The 27,857-nt window shown below is 27.0% G+C and overlaps 1 protein-coding gene across 1 annotated transcript in view; it reads left to right on the top strand.

The window, feature by feature from the left end:
• Positions 1-27,857, top strand: part of Hira (histone cell cycle regulator-like protein) — a 60,163-nt gene that overhangs the window by 14,053 nt on the left and 18,253 nt on the right. The window contains exons 4-17 of the mRNA XM_067271507.1: positions 5,350-5,440; positions 7,694-7,788; positions 10,407-10,502; positions 12,453-12,535; positions 13,374-13,451; positions 14,381-14,548; positions 15,435-15,482; positions 15,552-15,608; positions 18,302-18,372; positions 19,534-19,639; positions 19,734-19,961; positions 20,660-20,748; positions 23,944-24,236; positions 26,373-26,573. Coding sequence (XP_067127608.1) covers positions 5,350-5,440; positions 7,694-7,788; positions 10,407-10,502; positions 12,453-12,535; positions 13,374-13,451; positions 14,381-14,548; positions 15,435-15,482; positions 15,552-15,608; positions 18,302-18,372; positions 19,534-19,639; positions 19,734-19,961; positions 20,660-20,748; positions 23,944-24,236; positions 26,373-26,573 — 1,704 coding nt within the window. The remainder of the gene's footprint in view (positions 1-5,349; positions 5,441-7,693; positions 7,789-10,406; positions 10,503-12,452; positions 12,536-13,373; positions 13,452-14,380; positions 14,549-15,434; positions 15,483-15,551; positions 15,609-18,301; positions 18,373-19,533; positions 19,640-19,733; positions 19,962-20,659; positions 20,749-23,943; positions 24,237-26,372; positions 26,574-27,857) is intronic.

The following is a 27,857-nucleotide window of genomic DNA, read 5'->3' as shown; positions in this document are numbered from 1 at the left end:
CACAATTCTCCCACAACATCATGATGTAGAAGTCCACTGACTTCTGATTGGTTGCTCAGCTCTCCCTTTTGACACTGCTCAGCTCGCTCTCTCCATCATAAAATATCATAGTAACGTGATTAAAAATAATTATTGTGGGGGTTTTTTTTTACTCTTTTTATACTAGTGGAGTCTCAGTCTTAGAGTTAGTTTTTCTTTGCTTTCTGCCAAGGAGAAATATCATTAAAATCTTTGCCATCCTTACATAGATCACGTAATCTTTGTAGTGTTTTTTCTAAGACAGAAAGGTGTTTTTTATCTTTTTTATCTTAAAGAAGAATGATGTTATCCTTAATGAAAAAAAGATTATGTATCAGCTGTTGGTAAAAATTCTTTTCAATTATATTTTTTAGCTCTTAAGCCCTTCTAACATAATCATATTGTAAACACAAGCTGGATGAAATAAATTACATAAAAAGTAGATTAAATAAGAAGGAATTCGGTCATTGGTTTATATAAGAATATGCTATCGATTATTAATTTTTTATTTTATTTTTATGACTATACCAACTATTTATTGAAAAAATAAAAACAGACATTTAATTTTACAAAAAAACATTGGTAACTATTTTAAATATGTCAAAAATTTGAATAAGTTTGCATTTTATTACAACGATAATTATTTTTTTTGTTAAAATTCTCACAATTTTAAAAGAAATCTTGGAAATAACGAATAAAAGTTTTGTCATATGTGATCGAGAATCCATAAAAGAGAATATTGAAATGGCATAATTGATGATAACTGTATTAATAATGCACATTTGGAAAAATTATTTTTATATCAAGCATTTGATGTAACAAAATTCGGTCACGCAGTCTACTTATATATTTCTCAACACTTAAAAATGTGAATCACGTCATAGGATAAACATTAGTTATTGGTCACTTAAGGAAATTTTTATTCTAAAATTTTATGACACAACAGAAGATTAGATTGGGGAATAATATTGTATTTACCAATGAATTTATTTTCATAACCTTTTTACTGGCAACATCTAAAATTACAAATGCCACTCATTTAATCCAAAATGTGTCTTGTTTTATGAAAATGCAAAACTGTATAGTTGTTGGCACATGTAATGCAAAAAACCTGGGGCTTTTTTTGCTGTCTACTGACATCAGAAACTTTTATTAATAGTGCCCCTGCAGTATTTCTACAATAGCTTTTATACAGCTCTTATTAAAGAAGTTTAAAAAGTCTAATAACTGTCTGGTGGCTAATAACTGTACAGGTATACCTCAAGTTACGTCGTTTCGAGTTACGTCGTTCTCGATTATACGTCATTTGTCAAAGAAGTATATGGAAAAATAAAAATCAAGTTTAAGTCATTTTATTTGACTTTACATCCGTCCGCCACAAATATCGAAGTCGTAATATCACTAGAAAAGCGTTAAAAGCACATGAAATCATATTAAGATATGTACATTTAAAGTAAATGTTAATATAATCATCACAAATCCTAGAGAACGAAACATGAAAACATTTGTGTTTCTGTGTTGTGGTCTTATTTAGCGGTCTTTAGTGCTCATTATTGGCGTTTTCCACCTACGTCGTAACTACACAAATAAATTCGACTTACGTCGCCTCTCCTGGAACCAATTACCGACATAAAGTGAGGTATACCTGTACAGTTTATCTTCATTAAGAAAATTGAATGATTCATTTTAAAGATTGTGTAGTTTAGTTTTTTTTCAATAAAGTTAGTCAAAATTATTGTTTCTAAATATCTGTATAAACAGAAAATATTTATAACACAAGTTTAAATAATAATAATATAAAATTAGTTATTGATCGTACTGAAGTTTATAAGAGTAAATGCAACCTTGATATTTCTCTTATATAAGTGACAATGGAAAACAATTTTACTTTTGAAAAAATTTTGTTGAAAATTCAGCACGATCTTCTGTTTTCAAATTAAGAAATATATTTGGAACGATAGGCGTAAAAGGTTTTTTTCCCGCAAAAAAAGGGCGCCGAATTCTGGTAAAATTTAGCCGTCATTCAATTATTGATGATATTAATGTTTACGACGCTATTAATTATCAAATTTTGTTATGAAAATATTAGAAATTTTACACAGTTTAATTTTGTTTATACGATAGAAAGACATCCATATCTTAATTATAATAATAATCTTTTGATAGTATGTCTGGCGTATAACTGTTAACATGATTCTTGTATATTGATAATATAATAAACACACAATGTAATAAGATCATATCATATAAAAATGATATATTTATTGCATAAATTTGAAAATAATTAAAATATTCATATAATTTTAAAAATGGTCTGATTAAACTCTGATTAAAATTAAAATAACATGTTTTTATATGAACAAAATATTCAATGTTAATACAACAGTAAAGTGTTAACACAGTAGAATCCATATTTTTGTAATTATGGATATTGTTATCTCTTGTTCAATCTGTGATCTAACATATAAAACTCTTTTATTAATTACTTTATTAAATTCATTTAACTTGCATTCTATTATTTTCGGAATCAATTATTACTTTGATTCGATAAATTCACAAACTTGCAATAATTTATGGTCGTATTGATTTTTACTTCAAGGATTTGCTTCTCACAACCAAACAAATCAATAAGAGATGGATTTATCGTGTAAACAATTCTTAATACACAGTCTGGCAATTTTATAATGAGACAGGATTTAAAAAAATAAATAAATAATGTAAAACATATTTGAGGAAACTGGATATACTCTACAAAATATATATATCTCGTATTGATACAGCAAGTGGCTTGGTCATTCAGTGACTGGAACAATTTTTGCATGGTTTTTTTTAATGTAGCATTGAGAGTGGAGGTTACAGATTCTGGATGATTTTGATATTTTTAAAAAATTGTAGAAAGACATATCTGCAGAATATAGCGGATGTTTGAGCATACAAATACCATACTTTCCGGCGTATAAGACGACCCCCGACTTTTATAGTTAAAATATAGAGTTTGGGATATACTCGCCGTATAAGACTACCATACTTTCTGGCGTATAAGATGACCCCGACTTTTGAGAAGATTTTCCTAGGTTAAAAAGTCATCTTATATGCCGGAAAATACGGTAATTAGGAACAATTCACTTTAACAATTATTGCAAAATGTCCAAATAATAATTGACAGTGATAGGTTCATCTTTTAGAACAAAAATATGTTTGCTATCAATGAGTTCTTCATTGCAAATTGAAATTGGATGTCCTACTATTTTATCATCATCTAAGTCTTTCTTTCCATTAATCTAAGTGTCAAATATAATATATGAACCTTTATTAGTTTTGGTTCTAATGTGTTTACCAGTAGATCTGATACACAATGAAGGTCTTACCAAGATAACTTATTGAAGATCTTTATCAGTTGCTTGGTGACCTACAAAGACAATGTTACCAACATCTATTTCTGTATGAGCTGTGTGATACTGAAAGGTATTATGGTTGGATGAGATCTTCAATAAAAGTGGTGTGGGTTTATACCTTCTGTTGCAGGCTACCATATATTATAACTACATTTCACTACTGTAGGTTTGAGAGTTAACTTATACTTACAAGGAGACGGCCAGACATTCGGGTCTCCGATTCAAATGAAAGTTGGTGAGCAGATAGCCCTAAACACAAACAGCTCCATCTCTGAATAATAGGACCCACTTCTTAAGTGTTTCTTAAAAACAGGACTTTGAAAATTGAGTGTTTATCTTATAAGTCTTTGGAAGTTTTAATCTTTGTAATGCCTACGTTTGTTACACTCAAATATAACAATACCATCATATCCGAAAATAAATATGAAGAAGTAAAAATTTTATTTAACCTTATACAAGAGTTAAATCTACAGAGACTTCATTTCCTGTTTAGAGAAAGTGACGTCATGGTTTTTTAACCACTTGTTGTTATTATTACTACTACTATAGCATTGTTGTTTTAATTAATACTACAGTAATAATACTGATACAGAAAAATAATAAAATTTCAAAGGTTTGAACCTACGTCGTGTAACTTCAGTGGCTAGCATCTTATCCACTCAGCTATCAGCGTTACAAGGATTAAAACCTCAAAAGACTTAAAGTCACACTCTGAAAATTGAGTGGTTTTTTTTTTTAACATTCAATTTTCAGAGGCTTGTTTTTCGGAAATGCTTGAGAAATGGGTCCTATTATTAGGACAAGAGCTGTTTGTGTTTAGGGATATGTGCTCACTAAGTTTCGTTTGAATCGGAGACCCAAACGTCTGGACATTATCTTGTTAGTATAGTCTAAACTAGAATTTTGAGTTGAAAATCAAGAGGTTGACTTGCATACTAGCATATTTGACATAACGGCTACACGATTTTAAGTTTTTCTTATAAAAATAAGTCCAAAACTTTTATGTCATGAAATAACTGATTAACATACGTTTGATTTTTATTTGCTTCATCGAACAACAATAAATTAAATTGCGTTGTGTATAACTTTTACCTATTAAACAACTGATAGAACAGATAAATAATTATAGTTGTGCATTATTTGTATTTTGCTATATGATGGTAAATTACTATTTTAGATTTAAATATGTTGTAAATAGTTCTTAAATTTTTAAATTAAAATGTTTATCCTGTATACTTATATTTTATGTGATAACATTTTATTCACTATTAAAAAATGATTACAGTTAGAATAGGAAGATAAGTCTTATTCTGATCTTTTCTTTTTTTTATTTATAATTAGAAATTTTACTAATAGAATTAGATAATTAGTAAAAATCTCAATTAATTAACTGATGTAGCTTTCCCGTATATTATTGCGTTGTCAAAATATTAAGTAGTGTGACAGTAGTGAAGCAGGATTTTGAGAATATGGGTGCTGTTCAAGGCAGATTCGGGAGGGATTAAGACATTTTCCCTCTTTTTTTTTAGAATGCTATTCAGTTACCTTAAAATTACTTTAGTTACCCAATCTTACCTAAGTGAAGTCATGTAATATCTATTGTTGTATTTTTTAAGCAGTCTCCTGGATAAGCCCATTTAGATTTTTGGATAATATATTAATGATAGAAAAAATTTCTTTCTCGATTTAAAAACTTACCGATTTTGTACACAAATAATATTTCGACCTTCTGCAATGCAATCTTTTTATATAAATCAAATATTATAATAATCAAAGGTAACATTAAAAAAATGTGTGTCATCAAAATATATGCATCATATTTTGTGATAAATTTAAACAAATTTATCATAACGTCTAATTGTAAAATATTTAAATGTAGAATTTTTATTTCTTATTTATTAAACAATTATTTTAATCAGAACGTTTTATGTTTTAGCTTGTGTTAACTGTGTTCGTTGGTCTGGTAGTGGGAAATATTTAGCATCAGGTGGTGATGATAAAACAATCATGATTTGGCAAACAGGAAGGTAAAAATTTTTTATTCAAAGTTATTTTACTAAAATAGTAATACAATTTGATTATTTCTTTAGAAATATCAATAAAATGATTAATAATAAAAATAAAGAAAGGTTTAACTGATTCAGAGGCGGAGAACCTACAGCCTTCAGACAACATATGGCTTTTTCAGGTTTATAGTTTGATTTGATAAAGCAAAATGGTGTAGGTTTAATTCTTCAATCATGAATTTTGAGCTATAAAAGTACATTTTCTGTTTTTTACAGTTACAGTTACATTAATATTATAATTTATGACAACATGTAATTGTTTTTCATAAATATATTAAACTTATAACAGCTACTCAAAAATTCCACAAATAATCAAAGCACAAACAAAAATAAACAACATGAAGTTTTAATCTGTATTTCATAATAGTCATTTTATATTCTGATGTAAATTATCCTATTCATTGAAATATTTAGAAAATATTAATGTCAGAAACATTTGGTAAGTTAAGAAATTTTTTTATGCCATTTAAAGAATATTCAGAATCACTTTTAAAAGTAATTTTAATAGATTAACTGTTTTAAATGGGTTTACTTAGCAATGGGAATACCTCGAAATTCTTTGAAATTTATTTATTCTATTATAAAAATAACCCATCTCTCCATCTTTGATGTAAATGTACAGATTAAATAATTTACACTTTATTAAGCTAGTTAAAAGTTTCAATATAAACAGATATTTTTGACTAGTTACATAGCAGCTGTTGAATACTACAGAACTGAATATAAATTTAAAAGAATAAATACATTTTAAATAAGTGTAAAATACATAGAAAATATTTTAAATAGTAAAATAATAATATAAAATAAACAATGTAAAGTAACAATAATTTTAAATATTTATTATTTTTTTAATACATTAAATACTAAAATGCTTTTTGGTGAGTTATTTCCATGAGATTAGTAGAGATTCAATATTTTTAGTATTCCACTTAGATCATTTTTTGTTCATAAATGTAACGTAGTTCTGAAAAATTCATTCTAAGATTCTTGCTCTCCAATAAATAACTCTTTTTACCACTGTCACTTTCATATTTTTATTTTATTTAAGGCTATTATCAAATGTGCGGGTGTCACTACCATTTCCAACATGCTACTGATGTTGCTTCAGTGAAATTAGTTTAGCTGCATGCTGTAAACATACAACAGTGAACATGGACATTAAGTCTGTGGCACAGCTTGAAGTCACACAACAAGAACAGATGACATTAGAGGACATTCTACAAGCTATATGTTTTTCACCTCAATGAAATTCCTCCTTTGAAACTATAAACTTATTTTTTTTTAAAGAATTAGATATAACAAAATAAAGTTAAGGAAATCTTCACATTCCTATTCAGTTTTTCCTGATAAAACAATCACTCAATATAATAATGTATGTATGTAAAAGTTATTTGAGCAAAAAACATGAAGAATTAGAACAAAAAATTAGGCACTGGTGAAGCTTAATACAGGAAAATTATTTAAAGTCAGTTCAAAATATTAACTATTTAATACAGCAATAAATACCTTAATTAGCTAGTTAGTATTCAAATGATTAATTTAACGATTATAAAAATGAATGTTTTTAAATTCAAGTTCACTTAAAAAATAAGGCATTAATAATTATGAATATAAATATTTGTATATGTTTATAGTTCTTTGAAAACTGAACTTGAGTAACTTGAAATTATTTATGAATTTATGATTTGTATGATATATTAGATTGTATTGTTAGCAACACAACTGGGTTACATTCTAATGAAATGCAAGTACAGGCAGTCCTCCACTTACGAACATTCGATTTACGAACTTTTGAAGTTACAAACAAAGCCGACAGATGGCGGGTTAAAGTGCAGTCGGTTATTTTTTATGTATAGTCAAGTTTATTTTTGAAGTTTTACGTTAAAACATTTACAGTACATACATATGTACATTTGTAGTTGTTTTAAATGAGTAATTTTAATAAATAATGTACTGTACGTGTGATTGATTTGAATTTACACTTCCCTTTAACAATCTTAATTCGACATTATTCAAGTAGCCCAAACATTACATAATTGTAAAATCAACGTTGTATTTGAGTTTTTGCGCCAAACATCTTCTTTTCGAGTTACGAACTTTTCGACTTGCAAACGCCCGCTACGAACGGATTAAGTTCGTAAGTAGAGGACTTACTGTATGTTAAAACTGTTTAAAAGTTTATTTGAAAAGAAAGATAAAATTTTCTTTTATTAGGTATGGAACTGGATCAACTGTTTTTGGTTCTGGTGGAAAAATGGTTAATATTGAACAGTGGCGATGCATCAGTACTTTAAGAGGTCACAGTGGAGGTAATTTTATTTCAAATTAACATATTTTTTTTTATAATTTGTAAATTTTAATTAACATTTTATAATTTCATTGAGGTATAAATAATTGATTTTCTTTTTTGATATGAGTGTATACATAAATCTACAATGTATACAATCGCAATAATTAATGATGCTTTGTCTGTAGATTATTGTAATACTATATAACAGTATAATTAATAATGTAAATAACTAAGATATTTACATTACTAATGCAAATAAGCGTTAAATCATACTTTAAATATTTTAAAGTAGTATTTAGAGGCTGTAGAATTAATAAGAACAAATCAGATTGAAATCAGTAGTCTTAAAGCTATAACATTTCACTACTCAAACAGTAATTTTTTACAGCACTTTAAATAGTACATCATATGTACACTATAATATTGACAGATTATTTTAGTATTTATTTCAGTAATTGCAAAAATAAATTGCATTTTATGCAGCTGTCTACATTACTGTTTTTTATGTTTGCTTTACATTACATTTATCTATTATTTTTTTGTTATAGACATAGTTGTAAATCTTGAATTTATAATTAAAACAGAAACCCAATTATGTGAGGTGATGTGGACTGATGCGTATCTTAGATAACTAAAAACAGATAAAATGGACTGCCACACAATTTCGGATAAAAATTACAGATATCAAAATATTATATGGCATCAGTTTTAAGTCTCTTGTTATCCTGTAGTAAATTTAATCATATATTATGATATTTTTTTACACCATTTATTATGCAGTTAATACTTCCAATAGTTGTAAGAATAAAAATATCTTATGTAGTTAACTTTAATATGTATAGTTTGTCTCACATTGAGGTTAAATGATAAAAGGTAAAACACAAACAAATCCTATGTTATTGTTTAAACTTTTTTTAAAAAGTCCTTTATAGTGGTTCCTCCCTTCTTTTCTGCAATGATCCAGTCATCTCACCATGGGCTGCCTGTCTATGAATACATGTGTATATATTTTGTGTATATGTGTGTTCATTCTTTGATGTGAACTTGTTATTTGTAAAATAATAATCAGTTTTTGTTTCATAGTTTGATATAGATATTAATAAAAATAATCTGTAAATTTTTATATCAGATTTATGGAAGTCAGAAAATTTGTTGTCGATATAAAACTTACTGAATATAATTAACCTTTCAACAGTGGGTTAGTCAGGTATGGAGCTATCTCTATGTAGTGGAGAATAAATGTGGGAAATTTTTAAAGTATTTTTCCACGTGTTTTTTCTCATTACCGTTTCGGAAAAAGATTTTGTAAACAGTTATGTCTAGTAAAGAAAAGTCTTTTTTTATTGTTACATAATTCATTTTTTATGTGAATTTTTTTTGCGGTAGTTTTTGGCTAGTTTTTGGTGATATCCGCAAAATTCTTTTGCGGATATCACCAAAAACTAGCCAAAAACTACTGCGAAGGATGGATATATCTGCAAAAGAGTGGATATATCCGTCTTTCATCACCGCTACACAGTCACCCTTGACGGATATATCTGTCGGTCACTGCTGAGTGGTTAACATTTATCAAGTGTGAACAATTAGAAAGATCATAAAACCCTTGTTTGTTTTGATTATTTTATTATTGTGATATTTTTACAGTTGTTTTATTACAGTGGTTCCCAACTTTTTTTTAATCGTGACCCTTTTTAGTCTTTTAAAAATGTTCACGACCCCCCCCTTTCACATCTGTCATATTTCATCAATAAAACAAAAAATAAAAGGTTTGACAAAATATATTTTAGGACTTAACAATAGTGATGATATTTTTTATTAAGTATTAATTATTAATGTGATCATCTGCTTAACCTCTTAACTTCGGACTATAGAGCTAGTGGAAGGAACGACGAAAGTAGATTGAGGCGCCTCTAGCGGCGATGTCGAGTAACAGAATCGGGGCTACAAAGCACCACTAAAAGTATGACGTGCGAAATGGCTTTGTTAACAGAGGTCTCAACTATACCCGGCTAGTTTGCCACAGTCAAATTTCACCAGGCATAAGGAGAGGTGCAGGTGCTGGCTGCCCACTGATTAGTCGCATATCTTGTGTTGCCAAGCATAAATAAATTATTAACATTAAGGCGACCCCCCAAAAAAGCTAAGGCGACCCCCTTGTGGGTCGCGACCCACTGGTTGGGAACCGTTGTTTTATTAGAACTTAAATAAATTGTCTATGGTATATAAGATATATTCAAATCAAATCTTTAACTACTTAAATAATTAGAACCAGATTACATTCAAACTATTATAAAGCTAATTAATAAATGATTAAATAATGCAATTTAGCCTAAAGATATGCAGTTAGGTCACTAAGTTACATTAAATTTAATAATTATAAATTAAATTTGAATTAAATTAATTACAGTAATTTAGAAGATTCCAAAAGAAAAGAGCAATCTGGTGTGAGATTTGAATTAAGTAATCATAAACATTAATAAATAATTTAAATGATTGTTTTTATTTAATTGACTTTTAATAGAAATATAATTAATGAATTAAATTTTATATTGAAATTCTTCCACAAGGTTTGTAGAAAAATTTTGAGATACCAAAAAAATTTTATATGAAAATTTAATATCGCACGTTATTTTATAGATATACTTGACTTAGCATGGTCACCTCATGATGTATGGCTGTCAACATGTAGTGTAGATAATTCTATTGTGATTTGGAATGCCCTGAAATGGCAAGGTAAATAATTTTCGATTCTATTTAAATCATTATTATGTATTAGAAGAAGAATTCAAGATTTCTTTTACCTTTTTTGCCCTGTGGGCACTGAGAGAGTCTTTTTTTCATACCCATTGTGGGCTTAGTCCAACCCACAGTGAGGTGGGGAGGGCTGGGGTCTGGCATATCCAGGATGGACCTGTAAAAATTCCTTCATTTGGATTTGATCTGGGTTCTCAGAGCAGTAGGCTGACACTTAATTGTTCTGTCATTCAGCCAGCAAAAATTTAAGTAGAGAAATGAAAAGTATGGATAATACCAAGTTTATTATTATATTATATATTAGGTAATAAGCATATTTATTTATTTTGAAGTGTTAGAGGTAAGGTAAAAGATGATAATATAAATTTTATTGAGAAACTATTAAATTTATTTTAAAATTAACACTAATTCAAGTAATTAACTTATGGCTTGTATTAGTACACTTTTTTGATTTTTTTAATCATTATAATTATTGTTAAATTTTTGTCAAATTTTGTACTTACTAAGTTGCTGTTTCTTGTTCTTTACATTAAAAAAAGTTTAAAATGGTTATACCAGAAATATTTTTTAAAATGAAACTTGTAAATGTTTTAACTGTCATGTATAAAATTGTCTGTTAATGTATTGGTAATTTTATTTACCAGTTTTGTAAATAAAATTGGTTATATTTCAGTTAGTCATTGGATATTCTTAACATAAATATTGAAAATATTTGAAAAGTTTTGAATATATTATTATTGATACATAGAAACAATGGAGTGATTTTATAGAATGAGAACAAGAATAAATTTTCCTTTACTATTTCTTAACATAACATTTTAAAATCTTTGCTACTTTCATTATTTTTCAAATGTTTAAATCTATAAAAAAATCTATTTGTATGTTATGATAAGTTATTTGTAGATACTATACATGACAATTTAATCATTTAATTCTTCAAAACTATGCATGTCTTAATGTATGATAGATGGGTGTTTTTAAGTCCATCCAGAACTCTGCATCACCATGAAATAACTTTTAAAATGTTACTTACAATTCAAAGTTTGACAGCAACACATAGCTGTACAATACCAGACCACCACTTGTGCTGCAGTGACATTCAAATACTCTTGCAGCCATTTCTGGAATCCCAAAATTGCATGTTGACAATGTTTGTCTAGAATGTATTGAATAACCATACAAATTCTCTTCTTTAGGTGATGCAAATTTGCAGGTTTTTCAGTATAGTAACTTCTGTTTTACCATCTCCCCACAGCCAGAATTGCAGCCTGCGGGTCAAGAAATGGACCCCCTATGACCAATCCGTTTTTCACCAAATTGTTTATCCAGATAACATCTCACTTGAATGAATTCTGTAAACTGCAACATGCAATTTAAATTCAGCAAACCACAGAACACACTGCCTTCTGAATGGTTGATATCTTGAAAACAACTAACTACTTATTGTTCAATAGATGCTGAATTCACAGTGTTGCCAATTCCAAAATTTTAAACTTTTATGCTTATTTTATAAATTACTTCATAATGATGCGACATACTGTCGGATGATACAGCACTTTGAAATCTAGCAGGACTTAAAAAAATACTGTGTATCTTGGAGAGTAGAATATAAATACAGTTCAAGTTTATTTCAAAAAGTCAAAAACTATACAAATTTTATTAATAATTATAAGTAGATTTCAAATATATAGTAATAATACCAAATTCATAATTGACTGATTGAAAATTCTGTTGTTTATATAAAAATGATTATGCAATCCATCTGTTTAATGTATACAAGATATCTTTAATAGTATAAATCTTATCTTTTAAAATTCCAGCATTATTGACTGATATTCAAAAATTATTTAAATATTTTTAAATCTATATTTTAGATATTTTAAGTTTGTGATTTTAGTGAAATATTTATATAATTCAAAATATTTCCAGAAATAATAGCCATTCTAAAAGGGCACACTGGTCTTGTTAAAGGTGTATCTTGGGATCCTGTTGGGAAATATATAGCATCACAGGTAAATATAATTTTTTAAAAATAAATTGTAAATATCCAAAATGTCAACTTATAAAGATAATTTGTCATATGCTATCTGTTCAGAATCGTCCAGAGATGTACTTTGTCTTCTTTTCCTCCAGTTTTTTGGCTAAACTTCTGCATAGGCCTTCACTTTGCTATGTGACTATGCTATCAATAATTGAAGTATCAGTGTATATTTTTTATAACAAAATTAATACAGAAATACTGAAATTTTTAATACAGATTGATTATAATTAAAGTTTGTAAATTTATTGTTGTGAAAGAAAAATTATTATTGATGTAAATATAAATATGCCATTTAAAACAAATTATTTTTTTCCAGAAATGAAAAATGTTAAATGCATTTTAATATTTTTCATTTTTGTGTGATGGAATAGTTTCAATATGTACTTTAATAAACTGTTTACCATAAAGAAATTTATATATATTGTTGAATTAATAAACTATTATTTGGATGTTGATTGCGGTAATATTAGCTCAATTAAATGAAAATTTTATTTGTCCAGAAACATTTGTATAATCTAAAGTCATATACTTTCTGATTATATTTCTGTTTATAGTATACTTTTGGATTACAATAACTGCTATACCATTTATATTATACTTATTTAATGCAAAGATTAATAAATACATTAAAAAATATTTCATCGAAAGTTTTTATTCTTTTTACATAATTTTAGGTAAAATTCCTGCAGAGGATTTTAAAATATGCTACTACTGAATTAAATTTTTTTGTGATAAATATAAATAATGATAAATTTAATTTATAATTAATGAATTATTTTTGTTTTAATTACAAGAATAATTTTTTTTAGGCTGATGATAAAAGTCTAAGAGTATGGAGAACACACGACTGGCAACAGGAAGCAGTCATTACAGAACCTTTTTCCGAAGTATATATTTTATATATATCTTAATTTAAGGAATAATTAATTTCATTTAACTATATAGTACAACTTCAATAATGTAAACTGTCATTTCATATAAAGAAAAAACAGACAAGACAATTTATTATCCAAGAACTGTGTTTTATTATTATATACTCTATACATATATATGTGGTGTCTATAGATGGCTGGGCATTAGAAGCATATGCAGAATGCAGTTTAAGAAAGAATACGAAGAGCTTCTTATGACATATAATGACGTATATTTTAATACAATACAGAAAACATTACAAAATGAAGAACACTAAACAAATCATCTTGGTACTAATTATTAAATGGATATTAATCATTTTGAAGCAGACGTCGTTGCTTCTTTTTTTCTTTTCTCTAATGGTTCGTCTTTTTTCCTGCCTGCGCACAACATCGGACTCGACTAAGTCACATCAGCATGGGGGACAGGCACCATATATATATAAATCATTAAACATAATTAAACTGTTTTCAGATAATTTAATTATGTTTCCAGGTATAATTTTAAATTTACAAAGTTTTAGAGAACATTATCATTTTAAAGTTGAATTTATCATATCATATATAGAATATGACAGAAATAGACTAAACATAATTGTTATAATATAATGGTTAATTTTTGAATTTGCTTAATAACGTTTTTTTCTAATTAAATTGATATATCTTGTTATAGTTCAGTGTTTTGATTGCAATAATTTTATTAACAACTGCTTATTAACAGAATTATTACAAATAAAATAAAATAAAATATTATTCCTGCTTGATTATCGTTGTATAGTTTATCAGTTATCTCCTTATAAAGTTATTTTATTTGTTAATAATTTCATTTTGTCTTTAATATCATTAAATAAAACTTTCATCAGTAATATCTTAAAATTAAGAAAATTGTATTTGTTAAATTTTAGTGTGGTGGAACAACTCACATTCTTCGTTTAAGTTGGTCTCCAGATGGTCAGTATTTAGTATCAGCTCATGCAATGAATAATTCGGGTCCAACTGCTCAGATTGTTGAAAGAGATGGTTGGAAAACAAATAAAGATTTCGTTGGACATCGAAAAGCTATTACTTGTGTGGTATGTGTTTTTTTTAGATAAAATTTAGTGTTAACTGTGTAATAACATAAGGTAAATATACAATATTTTAAATATAATGCAAATTCATTGTTAAACTTTCTTAACAACCACATTTGCGAAAAGTTCAGTTTATGAATAACAATGAAGTAAGTTTGAACTGTTGCTTTATGAAATAAATGATTCCACAGAAAGCACAGACAATGAATTTCAATATTTTAAAATTTTATGCTGTATAATTGGAATTACTTACATTGATATATGATGAGAGTTTTGTTTTGAAGTAGAAATTATTATACAATTTTTTAAAACTACACAATATTAAAAAATACAAAGTAGTTTTCCACATTTGAATAAAAACTGTTTATTAATTTATAAAGATGTTTTTTTTGCAAATATGGTAGATATTTACACAGAATATTACTTTATGAATTTCTTTGTTTTTGATTAAATTTGTTTTTGCTATGGAATTTTATATATAACTTTGCAAAACCTGACTTTGTAATAATTTTATTTAAGAAATATTATTTGTGAATGTTATTCAAACTGTTAATATTTATGGTAATATAGTGGCATTTATTAATAAAATTTAAATGGTTAAATTAAAACAGTTTGTGTCAAAAAGTTTCCATTTCAGATTTTAAAACAAATTATTTTCTTTCAGTTAAGTTATTTGATTAAAGTAATCAAATATTACAGAATATGTTGCTATTTTAATTTAGGTTTTACATTTAACAAAAACCATGAAATGCCACTCTTAAATTTTTACTCTAAAATAGTGTTGATATATATATATATATAATATAATATAATATAATATAATATAATATAAAAATTATTTTTAAATTGTAAATATTTAAGAAGATACAATTGACCTTTTTAATTACAGAGATTTAATCCTAATATTCTATCAAAGATAAATAAAGAAAATGAAAAGGTAAATTGTCATTATAATTTATTTAATTAAAATTCAATATAATACAACATATGATATCATTATGATTAGGTACATCACTTCTGTTGTTGTGCAATTGGAAGTCGTGATAGGTCGTTATCAGTTTGGGTAAGAAATCTTATTTGTCAATAGTTTAGCATTACTTCATTTTAATATAAGAGAATTTAAAACAAATCTAACATAAGACCTTAAATTTACTTTATTATAGTACTTTATTAACTTTATAATTATTTTCTGATTGAAAATTAATTACTATAATCTTCAAAATGGTAATTTTAAGCTACAAAATATTACTTGAGATATTCAACATTTCACTTCGATTAATATATTTTCTACATAGAAACCAATGCAAACTATTTATTTTGAATTTTTGATGAAAATGGAAAGATTTATAAATATCTAAAAAAGAAATTATCCATTTTTACTTTCATTTAAAAAAAATTTAGTTTGTTTTTGTTATTTCTAAGTTAAACATAAAAATAATTCAGAATAAAGAATAATATAATTGATAGTTATTCTTATAAAGCATAAAGAAAAAAATTTAAGAATCTTAAGCACAATATATTTTTTATTTAAGTATATAATTAAACAAGCAATTATTTATTGTGATGTCACAATGCTGGGCTGCAATTTTTAATCATATTTTTAATTTAATTTAAAATATATGTTCTCCACCTCAAATTATTAGTGTCTTGCCCCTGTACATCATACTTTTCCTGCTAGCAATAGAGTCATGTCAGTCATCTATCTCCTTTCAGGGGAAAATATTTGAATTGTAATAATATGACTTCCAGTGAAAACCAGAATTTCTCGTATATTTAATCAGGGCCTCCTGCCCCAAACTTTTTATGTCTGGTCTTGACTTTCATCTATTTAACTCCATTCTCAAGATTATTTCTGTATTATTTCTTTTAATTATCTTTTAAGAAAATCTATAAAATGTTATTTTTGTGTGTAAAAGACAAGATATTTTTATAAAACCATGACATGTAATCATCTTGGAGTTTAGAAGAATCTTTTGTTCTTACAAATGCAAATTTTACAAATTATAAATTTTATTTCTGTATTTGGTCTAATGTAGAATATGCAGAATTTTAATCACATTACTTTTATATATATTTATATAAATTATAACATAAATATTAATTTGTTCTAAGTTAAAACTATATATATATATAAATACACACAGTTAATTTATAATTGTTATTTATAAATATGTATAAATAACAGTTATACAACTTGATTTTTACTGAACTAATTTAAAATCTATTTTAAAACTACATTTATTATTATTTGTAAATATTTATCTCATAAATCCTAATAACTCTTTATCTTTGGAACACCAATAATATTGTAAATTATGTTTATTTATTTGTTTTTGATAAAGATTTAAATTTTATCTTATTCAAAATGCATGTTTTAATATATTCAGCAGCCTTAGTAGTAATTTTAAATATTATTTAATTATTAATTATTTAAATTCTAACACGATAAATTTTTCTTACGTCTTTCTTAATTCATAAACCAAAATTTTGGTACAGTATTCTGTTCCGAATTTCAATTGTCTGACTCGCAGCAACTCAAGTAACTACGCTATTTTTGACACATTATTTATTTTTCACTAGTATAGATACATTTTGAATCACAATATTTAGTGATTCCTTTTCAGTATTACATCTAAAAAAATGATAGAAAACTTTTATAAGTACAAGATACAAGATCACAATTATAAGTATAGATACAAGTACAATTTAGGTTATTACGAATTAAAACATGATGCTTATAAGTATTTGTGTAGAGGACGTTTCTATCAAGTGGTATTTGAAATCCTTGATGATTAAACACTAGTAAAAAACTTGGGGTGATGCTAGGGCTTATCTAAAATGCAATAATAAAACTTGAGAGTACTTATTATAACCGATAAACAATTAAAATCTATCAAATAAGTTGTGTGGTTAGTAACGAGTTGGCCTATTCACCGTGATTTTCATCTGTGTTATCATTTAGGTGCTGGTGAGTGTTACATTCATATATATCTAAAGAATTTGACTGAACCTTTATAAAACACATTTACATGCTACTATAACAAATTATAGAATATTTACGTTATTATATGTCATATTGTTCTTATAGAATAAACTTTCATTGTGAAGAGCTTTCCAGTGTAACACTGTCAAGACAAGTGACAAACTATCAGTAGTTCACTGATCAACACGGTGCTTACTATGTATGACATCATACCAACATGGTTGTATTTGCATTCCTTTATTTAAATTAATATTATTTTCATATCTCCAAATTTCAATATGCTCTTTAAATCTACATTTAAATTGATTTTATTCTTTATGCAGAACTTGGATAATATTAAAGTTCTGCATAAAGAATAAAATCAATTGAAAAAGTAGAACAACAGTTGTAAATAAGTAGTAGCACATCAATTGAAAAAGACTGTTTTAATTTATAAAATTAATGTGTTTAAAATTAAAATAACAATAATATTCACATAATGAGAATTCATTAGCAACTTAAATTATAAATTGTAAGTCTTATTTTTAAATGAATATCAATTCTTATTGTAAATTCAACCTTTATGTCGATAATAAATGTATTTAAATATAAATACGATACTAGATACGACTTAAAATATCTCGAATATAATTTCTCTCTCTTTAGAATATATTTTGATTTATATTGGTTTTGATTAAAAGAAATGAATTAAAAATAAATGATATAGTTATAAATATTATGAAATTTTAATTTATCTTAATTGTATAAATATATAATTTAATTTTTTTTTCCAGCTGACATGTTTAAAAAGGCCTCTTGTTGTCATTCATGATTTATTTTCAAATTCTGTTCTTGATATTTCATGGTGAGTTTATCAATCTTCTTGTCATTTTTTTTTTAATCAAGTTAAAACAAAAAAAATAAATGCTGATTTCTAATGAACAAAATTATGGAATGTGAAATTTCTTAAATATTTCATAATGTATTTTCTAAAATAAGTTGTTTTTAAAGTATAGTAATTTTTTTTATTGATTTCGAATTCATTTACATACAGAGAAATTTTAATGATTACAGTTTATTTCATTTAAAATATTTTTGATAACCAGAAATGTCTAAAAAAAATTTTTTTTTATCCTGCTTTAAATTTTTATTTAGTGTTTAAATTATATTGTGTTAAGTAATTTATTATTATAACTAAGGTTTTTAGACAATATAATAAGAGTATATGTAATATATAACTTTAATGGAATTGGATCCAAATGAAATTACGCACACATGTAGAGAGAGAGAAACAGTGTATTTATGTATCCATTAAATCAATCACACAACAGAAAATTGAAGATTTGAAGATTCTCAATTATTCCATGCCTGTGATTGATGAACAGATAATTTTCTGTATAAGAAAGATGTTTTCTGTTTGAGTATAGTTGTTCTTTTACATATTACTTTGACATTTCTAGGATTATAAATCAATCATCTATTTTACAAAAATTAAAATTAAAATAATAATGCATAATCAAAGTGTAAGATGAAAACATACATTTTTACTTCCATATTTTCTTCTTTATTGAAAATGAGCATCATAAGCCGTGGACATATTAGGAGTACAGAAAGGAAAAATAAAGATATTTTTAATGTTTTATATAACATATATGGTAATGAAGTACATATTGTGACATAGCAAAAGTTTTCTGTACAGAAAATTTAAAATTGAGTCTGCAACAGTCATTTTCTGTTATGACTTTGTTGTATATTTAGTTTTAAATAATTGGTTGATTTTATTCTGACTGCTAATTTAATATTTGTTATTAATTCTATATTATTAGAATTGTTATTTGAATCTCTTCACACTCAATTTTTAAAGTTGTGCTCTAGATTTTAATATTCTTTATATTTATTTACATTATAGGAGTATTTTTCTAATGTTACTAGTGTCTTTTAAACTATATTAATTATATAAAATTTAACTACACTAATAATGTTTTAATTAAATTTATGAAATAATTGGCAAATATTTGATTTTTAGGAGTCAAACAGGTAATCAGTTAATTGTCTGTTCTTGGGATGGTACAGTTGCATATATTGATTTTGGTGAGGAAGAGATTGGTAAACCTATATCTTCAGAAGAGAAGGTATTTTATGATATTTAATAAAATATAAATACTTGAAGATAAAAAAAATTTGAATTTTAAATTAATTTAAAATATTTATTTTAATAATAATTAGAGTTTTCTTCATCAGCGTTTGTATGGTAAAAGTTTGGCAATGACTAACCATAGTACTGCTACGACTGTTATAGAAAATCCAGAAATGTTAAAATTACAGGAAGAACAAAAGAAAGAAATGATACAAAAAGAAAATATGGCAAATAAAACAAACAGTGTTATTAAGGAAAATGGTGTTGCAAAGCCATCAGAACAGCTTAGCGTTAATCGACAAGCTGTACAGATTAAGGTAAAAATAATACCTTAATTTAAATCTATAATGTACTAATAATTTATATAATGGAATGTTTATTATATCTCACGAGAACATCTATCAAATTGCTATGAAAAAACGTAATAAACTTTCTAATGAAATAAAGTATTAATTGTTGTTAGTTTTTTGAAAATAATTAGAATATGTCCATATTTTAATACATATAATTATCAAAATCAGGAAACATTGTTCAGGTTAACTAATATTAAAGTTAACAAACAAGAAATAAGCAAAGTTAGTACCGAAGCTATTGCTAAATATATTGTCTAAAACATTCAATGTTTCTTGATGAGAATTCTGTTATGAAATACAAAACGTAATTAATAATAAATATTGCCATATGAATTTGCATGCTATTAAATTTGAATTTATTTTGACAATGAGAAAATTTTAATATACAGTTTAGTCATTGAACAATATTTCAAGTAATAAGAATTTCATTTTCAATTGCTATTCTTTGAATTTTCTTTATTAGAAACGAAGAAACTTTTCTATGTATTATTATAAATTTTCAATCATATTATCAAGTGAAGAATGACTTGTTTTCGTTTAAAATTTTAATAATTATATATATGTAGAATGTGTAAATAGATATGATTGTATCTATAGTTATATTATTTTTTCAGTTTTAGTTACTAGCTTTTAAATGAATTTCATGCATGAATTTCTTACAGGGCCCAATAGATAAACAAATTGAAACAAGAATGCCAGATGGAAGAAGAAGAATCACTCCTCTCTTTATTCCACCTGCACCTGATGTTGGGTAAATATTAGTAAACTTTAAATTCTTATATTTTTCTAGATATTTAAAATTTTATCTTTATCATTTATATAAAGATTTTAAAAATTTAATTAAAATTAAGTTTAATAGCAAAATATTTGTTTTAGCTGTAAAACATATTAATTTTTATAATATTTTTCATTCTTTAATGAATCAAAGTTTAAATATTAGAAAATATTTTTAGTATACATTCAATATACATTACAAAATACAATATAGAATAAACAGTCTTAAATATTGGAAAATATTTTAAATGTTTAATATTTTTTCAATAATAGTACTTTAATTTAAAAGTAGTTTTATTAATTTCTTTAATAGAATACTGAATACTTGATCCATGTTGTGGGAAGACATACATTTTAAATACCCACTAATATTTTTATTATATTAAGAATTTTATGGATAAACGAAAATTATATCATTCATTTATATTATTTAAATGAATGCATCTATACACAATACACAAGATTCTCTTGTTTTCTCCGTCCGTTGAGTTACCTATCAGTTGCAATTAAATTTTCTTTTTTCATATTTTTAGCTAATGTAAATCTTCTGCTTTGTAAAATGTTAGTGATCTAACAGGTGCATTTTTAATGCATGAACATTATTAAATCAAAGCTTCAAAGCTAATTCAACTTTACTATCTTCTCTGGTTTGGTTTTTGCATGATTTTCATCCAGAAATTATGTTCTCATTTTACTGCTGACATTTCATTGTTCACTGTTTTTAAAAATCTTTCATAAAACTGTGCAGTAGCATTACATTGACGTATTTTTCACAACTTAAACTTCAAATTTTAGAATGTTATGTTATCTTTGAGGAATAAATCTCTGATTTTTTTTTTTATTTGCTTCACCCATTATGCTGAGTGGTGAAGTACGGTATTGTGATTTAATTAAACAGTAATGAAAACACACACACACAAAAATGTATTGTTATTTTTATAATTATGTATATGAGTTTAATGCATATTTGGGTGATGTTTTCCTTGGAAAAATTTTCAAAATTTAATGTATTAAATACTGTATACAGGGTCCATACAGACCTGGAAAGTTAGAGAATTGCAAACACCATGGAATCCATCTGTCACTCTTGCTCCTTTTTGATCCAAACATGTCTTTAAATTCAGTTTAGTATAGGGGTGTACGAAAACTGAAGCAACCAGACATAAGTGCGACAACTTTTGTTAGTTATCTTGTAAACTATAAATGATAATCTAATGATTTAAATTTTGTTGGATAGAAGGTTTACATCTGTATTTAATTAAAATGGTGGGTAATGGGGAGGGGGAGTAGGAATGGGAGTGGTGGGGGTAGTGGTTGTGCATGAACACCAAAAATGGTAGCATTTGGCAGTGAAACTTTGGATCATGAAGAGATAGGACATTGAAATTGGTGTCAATTTGTATAGAATGACAGGATTTACAATACTATTTAGCAATAATAACCAATAAAATAGAATTTGTAAAGTTATAAGCTGATAAATGTGAGAAACTTAACAACCAAGACTATTCGTTTACATCTTATCCTTCCTCTAATAACACAAAGATGGATTCACGCTTTAAATGATTGCAATTGTATCTTGTACACAACTCTCCCAATTTATTTGACTTGTGCAACATTTGGTTAACTCATTGCAGTCGGTTGATGCTGTGGGGGAAGGCAAAGTTGGCTTCCCCACAGCAGTTGGCTAGTTGGCTTAACGATATTGTGTATGAGACATTTTGGTCCAAGTGACAGACCTCACGCAATTCACATATTTTTATTTGTTATATTCTTTGCTGCTGGCCACATACATTATGTGGAGATAATCTTGCCAATTTTGATGGATTATCTTTGGCCAACTGTGATATATCTTTTCTCTAAACTGCAAATTTTCATCTTTGAATAACCTGTGGAATTTTGCAAGTATATCAAAATATCGCCATAGAGTTAAAGTCGGATTTTCAAAATCATTATTGACAACAACTGCTTTCCTGCCAAAACTCCATCATTCCCATGGAAAGGATGGGAAGAAATGTAATGACCTTGATTGAGTCTGTGTTGGACTAAAAATAGCACGCAATAAGCGATTTCTTTCTCTAGCAGAGTGTTCAATTTCTTCTGTTTAAATTATTTTGAATTTACCACCTCTGTGCTTTAAGAAAATTTCATTTTATGATGCAACATGAGTCTTTTTCTTATTTAAATAAAATTTATGAATTAATTTAAATTTAATCATAAAATTTTTATATGATGTAGCTAATTACATAATCCAGTGTTTTCCAATCTGTGGGGCACTTCTACTAGTAGGGCACCAGCTTTTACCAAATTATCATTTTTTAATACAAACAAACAAAGAAGATGTCGAAAAAATGAATTAGCAAAATGGTTATGCCTAAATGGTAATGTCTACAACCCTTGTCCGAACGACTTGGGTATGAATGCTAAAAATCTATCCACTCACTTGCTGAAATGCCTCAACGAGAGTCAAGTCCTATCAAGCAACATACTTTATTTAATAAGATATATTGTTTTGTAGGCTATTAAATAAAATATAAGGACAGTATTTATGAAATTAGATTGTTATGAAAATTGAGGGGAGTGCAACAATTTTTTTCTGAAAAAAAGAGGCGGTACAGAAAGTTTGGAAACCACTGACATAATCAATTTTATTCGAATCTTTTTGTTTTTTGTAAGCGAATAAAGCGTTTTTTAATAAAAAAAATTTATATAATTGTATACAAAATGGGCTTAAATAGATTGGCTGAATATTACATAATGGAAAGGGGAAATGCAGAGACTTTAATAAGTCAGGAAATATCAAGGAATCACAAATAGAATTACCTGTATGGACCCTGTATATATAATAAGTATTATAATAGTAAATTCAACCAACTGTGTTGTTCTTTACCAATTGCACAAAATCTGTATTCAATTGGTAGAACTCAAAATAAACAGAAAAACAATTTATAAAAACTTAATTAAGAATAATTTTAATTTAAAATGTTTTAAATAAGTTTGTATGTAAAATTTTAGCTTACTTTAAGTAATTGTGGATATTTTTGTTTTGAAAACATTGTAAATGGATAAGATTCCAATGATTTTCAATAAATCTATTTATTTATTTATCATTCATTTTTATCTTTTATTGATAAGTTTTGTGTGCTAATTTATACCTATTCTTAATTTTGTTTAGGGACATTCCTGTACCATTTAATAGTAGAGCTCCACCAACATTTAGTTCGTCGTCTGAAAGTAAAAGTCGTATTGTTATTGAAAAGAGGGATGAATCAAGTGGTCCAATTATTAATCCTCCTCAAAAATTGTCAACAAGTCAATCTTCTCCATCAACATCCACAACTACAGCCACAACAACCACAACAACAACTGTTGTTGTCACTGTTACAGGCTCAACAATGACTACTAAAACTACTAACCAGTCTACTTTGACAACACCAGTTATAACTATGGCTGAAGTTAAGGTATATATCTAATACACAGTTTATTTTACTTTTGTTAATTATATAATTTTTTTCACTCCATAGATTTAGATATTAAATTTTTAAGCATATTAATATTTAACACAATCCTTGCATCATATTGATAGGCCGTGAATTGTGGCATACTTTATTATTTTGGTTACTGTCTTCTTAAATTATTTCATTTTTATAGGCACTAAATGATAATGAATAGGAAGAAAGTCTCTTTGAATTCATGTAAAAAAGGAGGAATATCATATTTTAATATTTATTATACTTATTAGTCATGCAAAATAACTTCTTGGTTTTATTTCATGCTTATAATACTCATTTAATTTCTAATAAGTTTGATTATAATAGTGTTATAAAGATGAAACCATCACCAGAAGCCATTTTAAACAATTTAAAATATTATGTAAATTGTCATTATTCATTTGTTATCCATTTTTAATTTAAAAATATTTTTTATTTCAATATTTACAATCATTCATTGTGTATTATTTTTAAAATATGAATGCTAAAACTGCTTCAATTTTTTCAGTTTTTTAAATTTGTTTATATTCAATACAGTTAATAAATAGTTTGATATTTATGAGTTACATTGTTACTAATTTTAGTACATTTTTAGATTCTGTTGTTGTTATCCTAAATATTTTGGGATAAAACAAAGCTATATTTCAGAATTAAATAGTGTTTCAAATTTATATGATATTTGTTTCTGAAATATTGGGTTGTTCGGAAAGTTCGTAGCGATTTTTAAGTGATGGTCCGACGGGGCAAGGTCGGGTGAGTAAGGGGGTGGGGTAAAACATCCCAGTATAGTTCCAATAATTTTTGGCATGTTCGTAAAGACGTATGAGGTCTGGTATTATCTTGGTGAAACACAATGCCTTTTCTATTGGCCAGTTCCAGACGTTTTTCTTTAATTGCCATGTTCAGCTTATCCAATTGGGAACAATACTTATCAGAATCAATTGTTTGATTCTGTGGAAGCAGCTCGTAGTACAGGATTCCTTTCCAATCCCACCAGACAGTGAGCATGACCTTCTTTGGATGAAGACCGGCCTTTGGAGTTTTTAATGGTGATTCATTTTTCTTACCCCATGATTGTTTTCGGCTGATGTTGTTATAAATGATCCACTTTTCATCACCTGTCACTAAACGCTTCAGAAAAGGGTCATTTTCATTTCGTCTTTCAAGAGAATCACAAATGGAGATGCGATCCAGTAAGTTTTTTTCCGTTAAGTCGTGAGGTATCCAAATGTCATAACGATTCACGTATCCGAGCTTCTTTAGATGTTGAAATACGGTACTGTTTGATGACTTCACTATGCCTGCAATCTCTCGAGTTGTGTAATGAGGGTTTTCATCCAATAATGCTTTGATCTGGTCCTCTTGAATAACAGGAGGTCTTCCTGTGCGAGGAGCATCTTCAAGGCTGAAATTACCCGTTTTAAATTTTGCAAACCACTTTCGAACAGTTGATTCTGATACAGCACTCCCACCATAAACATTACATATCTTTTTTGCTGTTTGTACAGCATTTTTGCCTTTACGAAAAAGAAAAGAAACAAATGTCGATAATGCATGTTGTTCGCATCCATTTTTGCAATGAGACAAATTAAACGCTATTTGAATAATCTTAATGGTTTTTTTTGTAACAGATGCGTCTCAAGGTCATTTATTGTAATATTCACTGGTTTGTACAATTCTAATCATTTTTGCGTCAATCGGTGTCTCAACTGTCGGCTATCAAAAATCGCTACGAACTTTCCGAACAACCCAATATATTTATATGTAGGTAGATTTGTTTAGGATTATTTAACTTCAAATGTTAAAAATTTAACATTAGATTTTATAATAATTATATTCCACTATATTTTTATTTAATGCTTAAATATGATGATATATAAGCATTAGTGATGCCACGAATAGTGATTTTACCAAATACCGAATATTCGGCGCGAATGTTCGGCAAAATATGTGTACATTTCGCGGGTTACAGGTTACGACCTGTCTCATTGCGATGGATGCGGTAGCGACGCCGCGGGCGCATTTGTTTTATTTGCAAGTAGATCGTGTCACAACACTCATTATGTTCGTTGTTACATCAAATTGTGTTACTAACAGTCCTTATGACTATTAGTAACACACTTTGAGCTTGAAACACAGTCCAACTTTGATGATAATGACAAATATCTGGTTGCCACTTTTCTTGACTTGTGTTTCAAAACCAGTTTCCTGGGATTAGTTCAAATGCAAAGAGAAAAACAAAAAGTTCTTTTAGAAGCTCTGAAAATTAGTTGTGATGAGTCTACTAGTATCGATGATGATTCTTCTCCACTTCGTAAGAAAAGAAATATCAATGAAAATGATAAAACCATTGAAATACACGACAGTTTCGGGAACTGTTTTGAGGAAGTTGCTACAGAAAATATGCAAAATGATGAGAATGTGGAGAAAAAAGTGCTATTGCAAATGAGATTGATTTTTATATGAAAACTGTTCACCTAGATCGGATGGCAGACCTTTACAAGTGGTGGTCAGCAAACACAAAATAGTATCCAAGCCTGATAGAATTTGCTAAGATTTATCTATCGTTTCCCAGCAGAAGCATATATAGTGAGAGGCTACTTTCAGAAGCGGGTATAGTTTATAAGGAAAAGCGCAATCGTTTGCTATCAACAAATGCTGAAAAAATTGTTTTCATTCATCGCAACTTACCGCTGATAGATTTTAAGTATTAAATGTATTAATTTGTAATTAAAATAAATACATCTTTGAGTAATATGTGCGTTTTTTCCATGATTTGGTATTCGGTATTTGGCCGAATAGTATGCAACATTCGGCCGAATACCGAATATAAAAAAAAGTAGCCAAATAGGCCAAATACCGAATAGTAGCTGAATATTCGTGGCACCACTAATAAGCATTACCCAGAAAATAATGCAACAAGACTTTTTATCTTATTCACAATTTTTTTTTTTTTTTTGAATTTTAAGTATGCCACATTGTTGTCTGAATCTTTAGCTATCATTAACTATTCTTTAACATAGTCCTTTCAGTTCTATGGTTTCATGTTAGTGAGATGTGAGAGCATTTACACTTTTATCATATCACTTTTCTTTAGAAATGGTTTACTCATTATGTTCAAATGTTGTATAATGACGTACATATTTCAAAGGATCGAAAATATAGTAACAGGAAGCGTAATATCGTTACTTTGAGGTAGATAAGACAGCAATGAAATAGTGATTTTAGAAATGTTATTTTTGACTATTCTGAATTCTAAATAAAGAACTTTACTTTTCTCTATTTATCTCAAATTAGAAATGCTTCTTCAGCATTTCTAATACAAATACGTTTTACCTACAAAGATTGACAAAAATGCTTTACCATGACGACAAAAAGTCACATGCAAACTGCATAACAGAGATGCAGACTTGATACATATATAAAGAACTTTGTTTTGAAGGAATTAAAAAGCATATGCAGGAATGACTAAGTGCATTGAGAAAGCAAAGGGATTATGTTAAATAATAGTACTCTTAAAAGATCACTGTGTTATAATAAATTATATAATAGATAATTCACTCTCATAAATTACTAGTAAATGTACTAAGTGAGCAAT

Source organism: Centruroides vittatus, unplaced genomic scaffold, assembly GCF_030686945.1.
Source record: "Centruroides vittatus isolate TY-2023 unplaced genomic scaffold, ASM3068694v2 contig_1110, whole genome shotgun sequence".
NCBI lineage: Eukaryota > Metazoa > Arthropoda > Arachnida > Scorpiones > Buthidae > Centruroides > Centruroides vittatus.
This window is presented reverse-complemented; position numbering and strand designations above follow the sequence as displayed.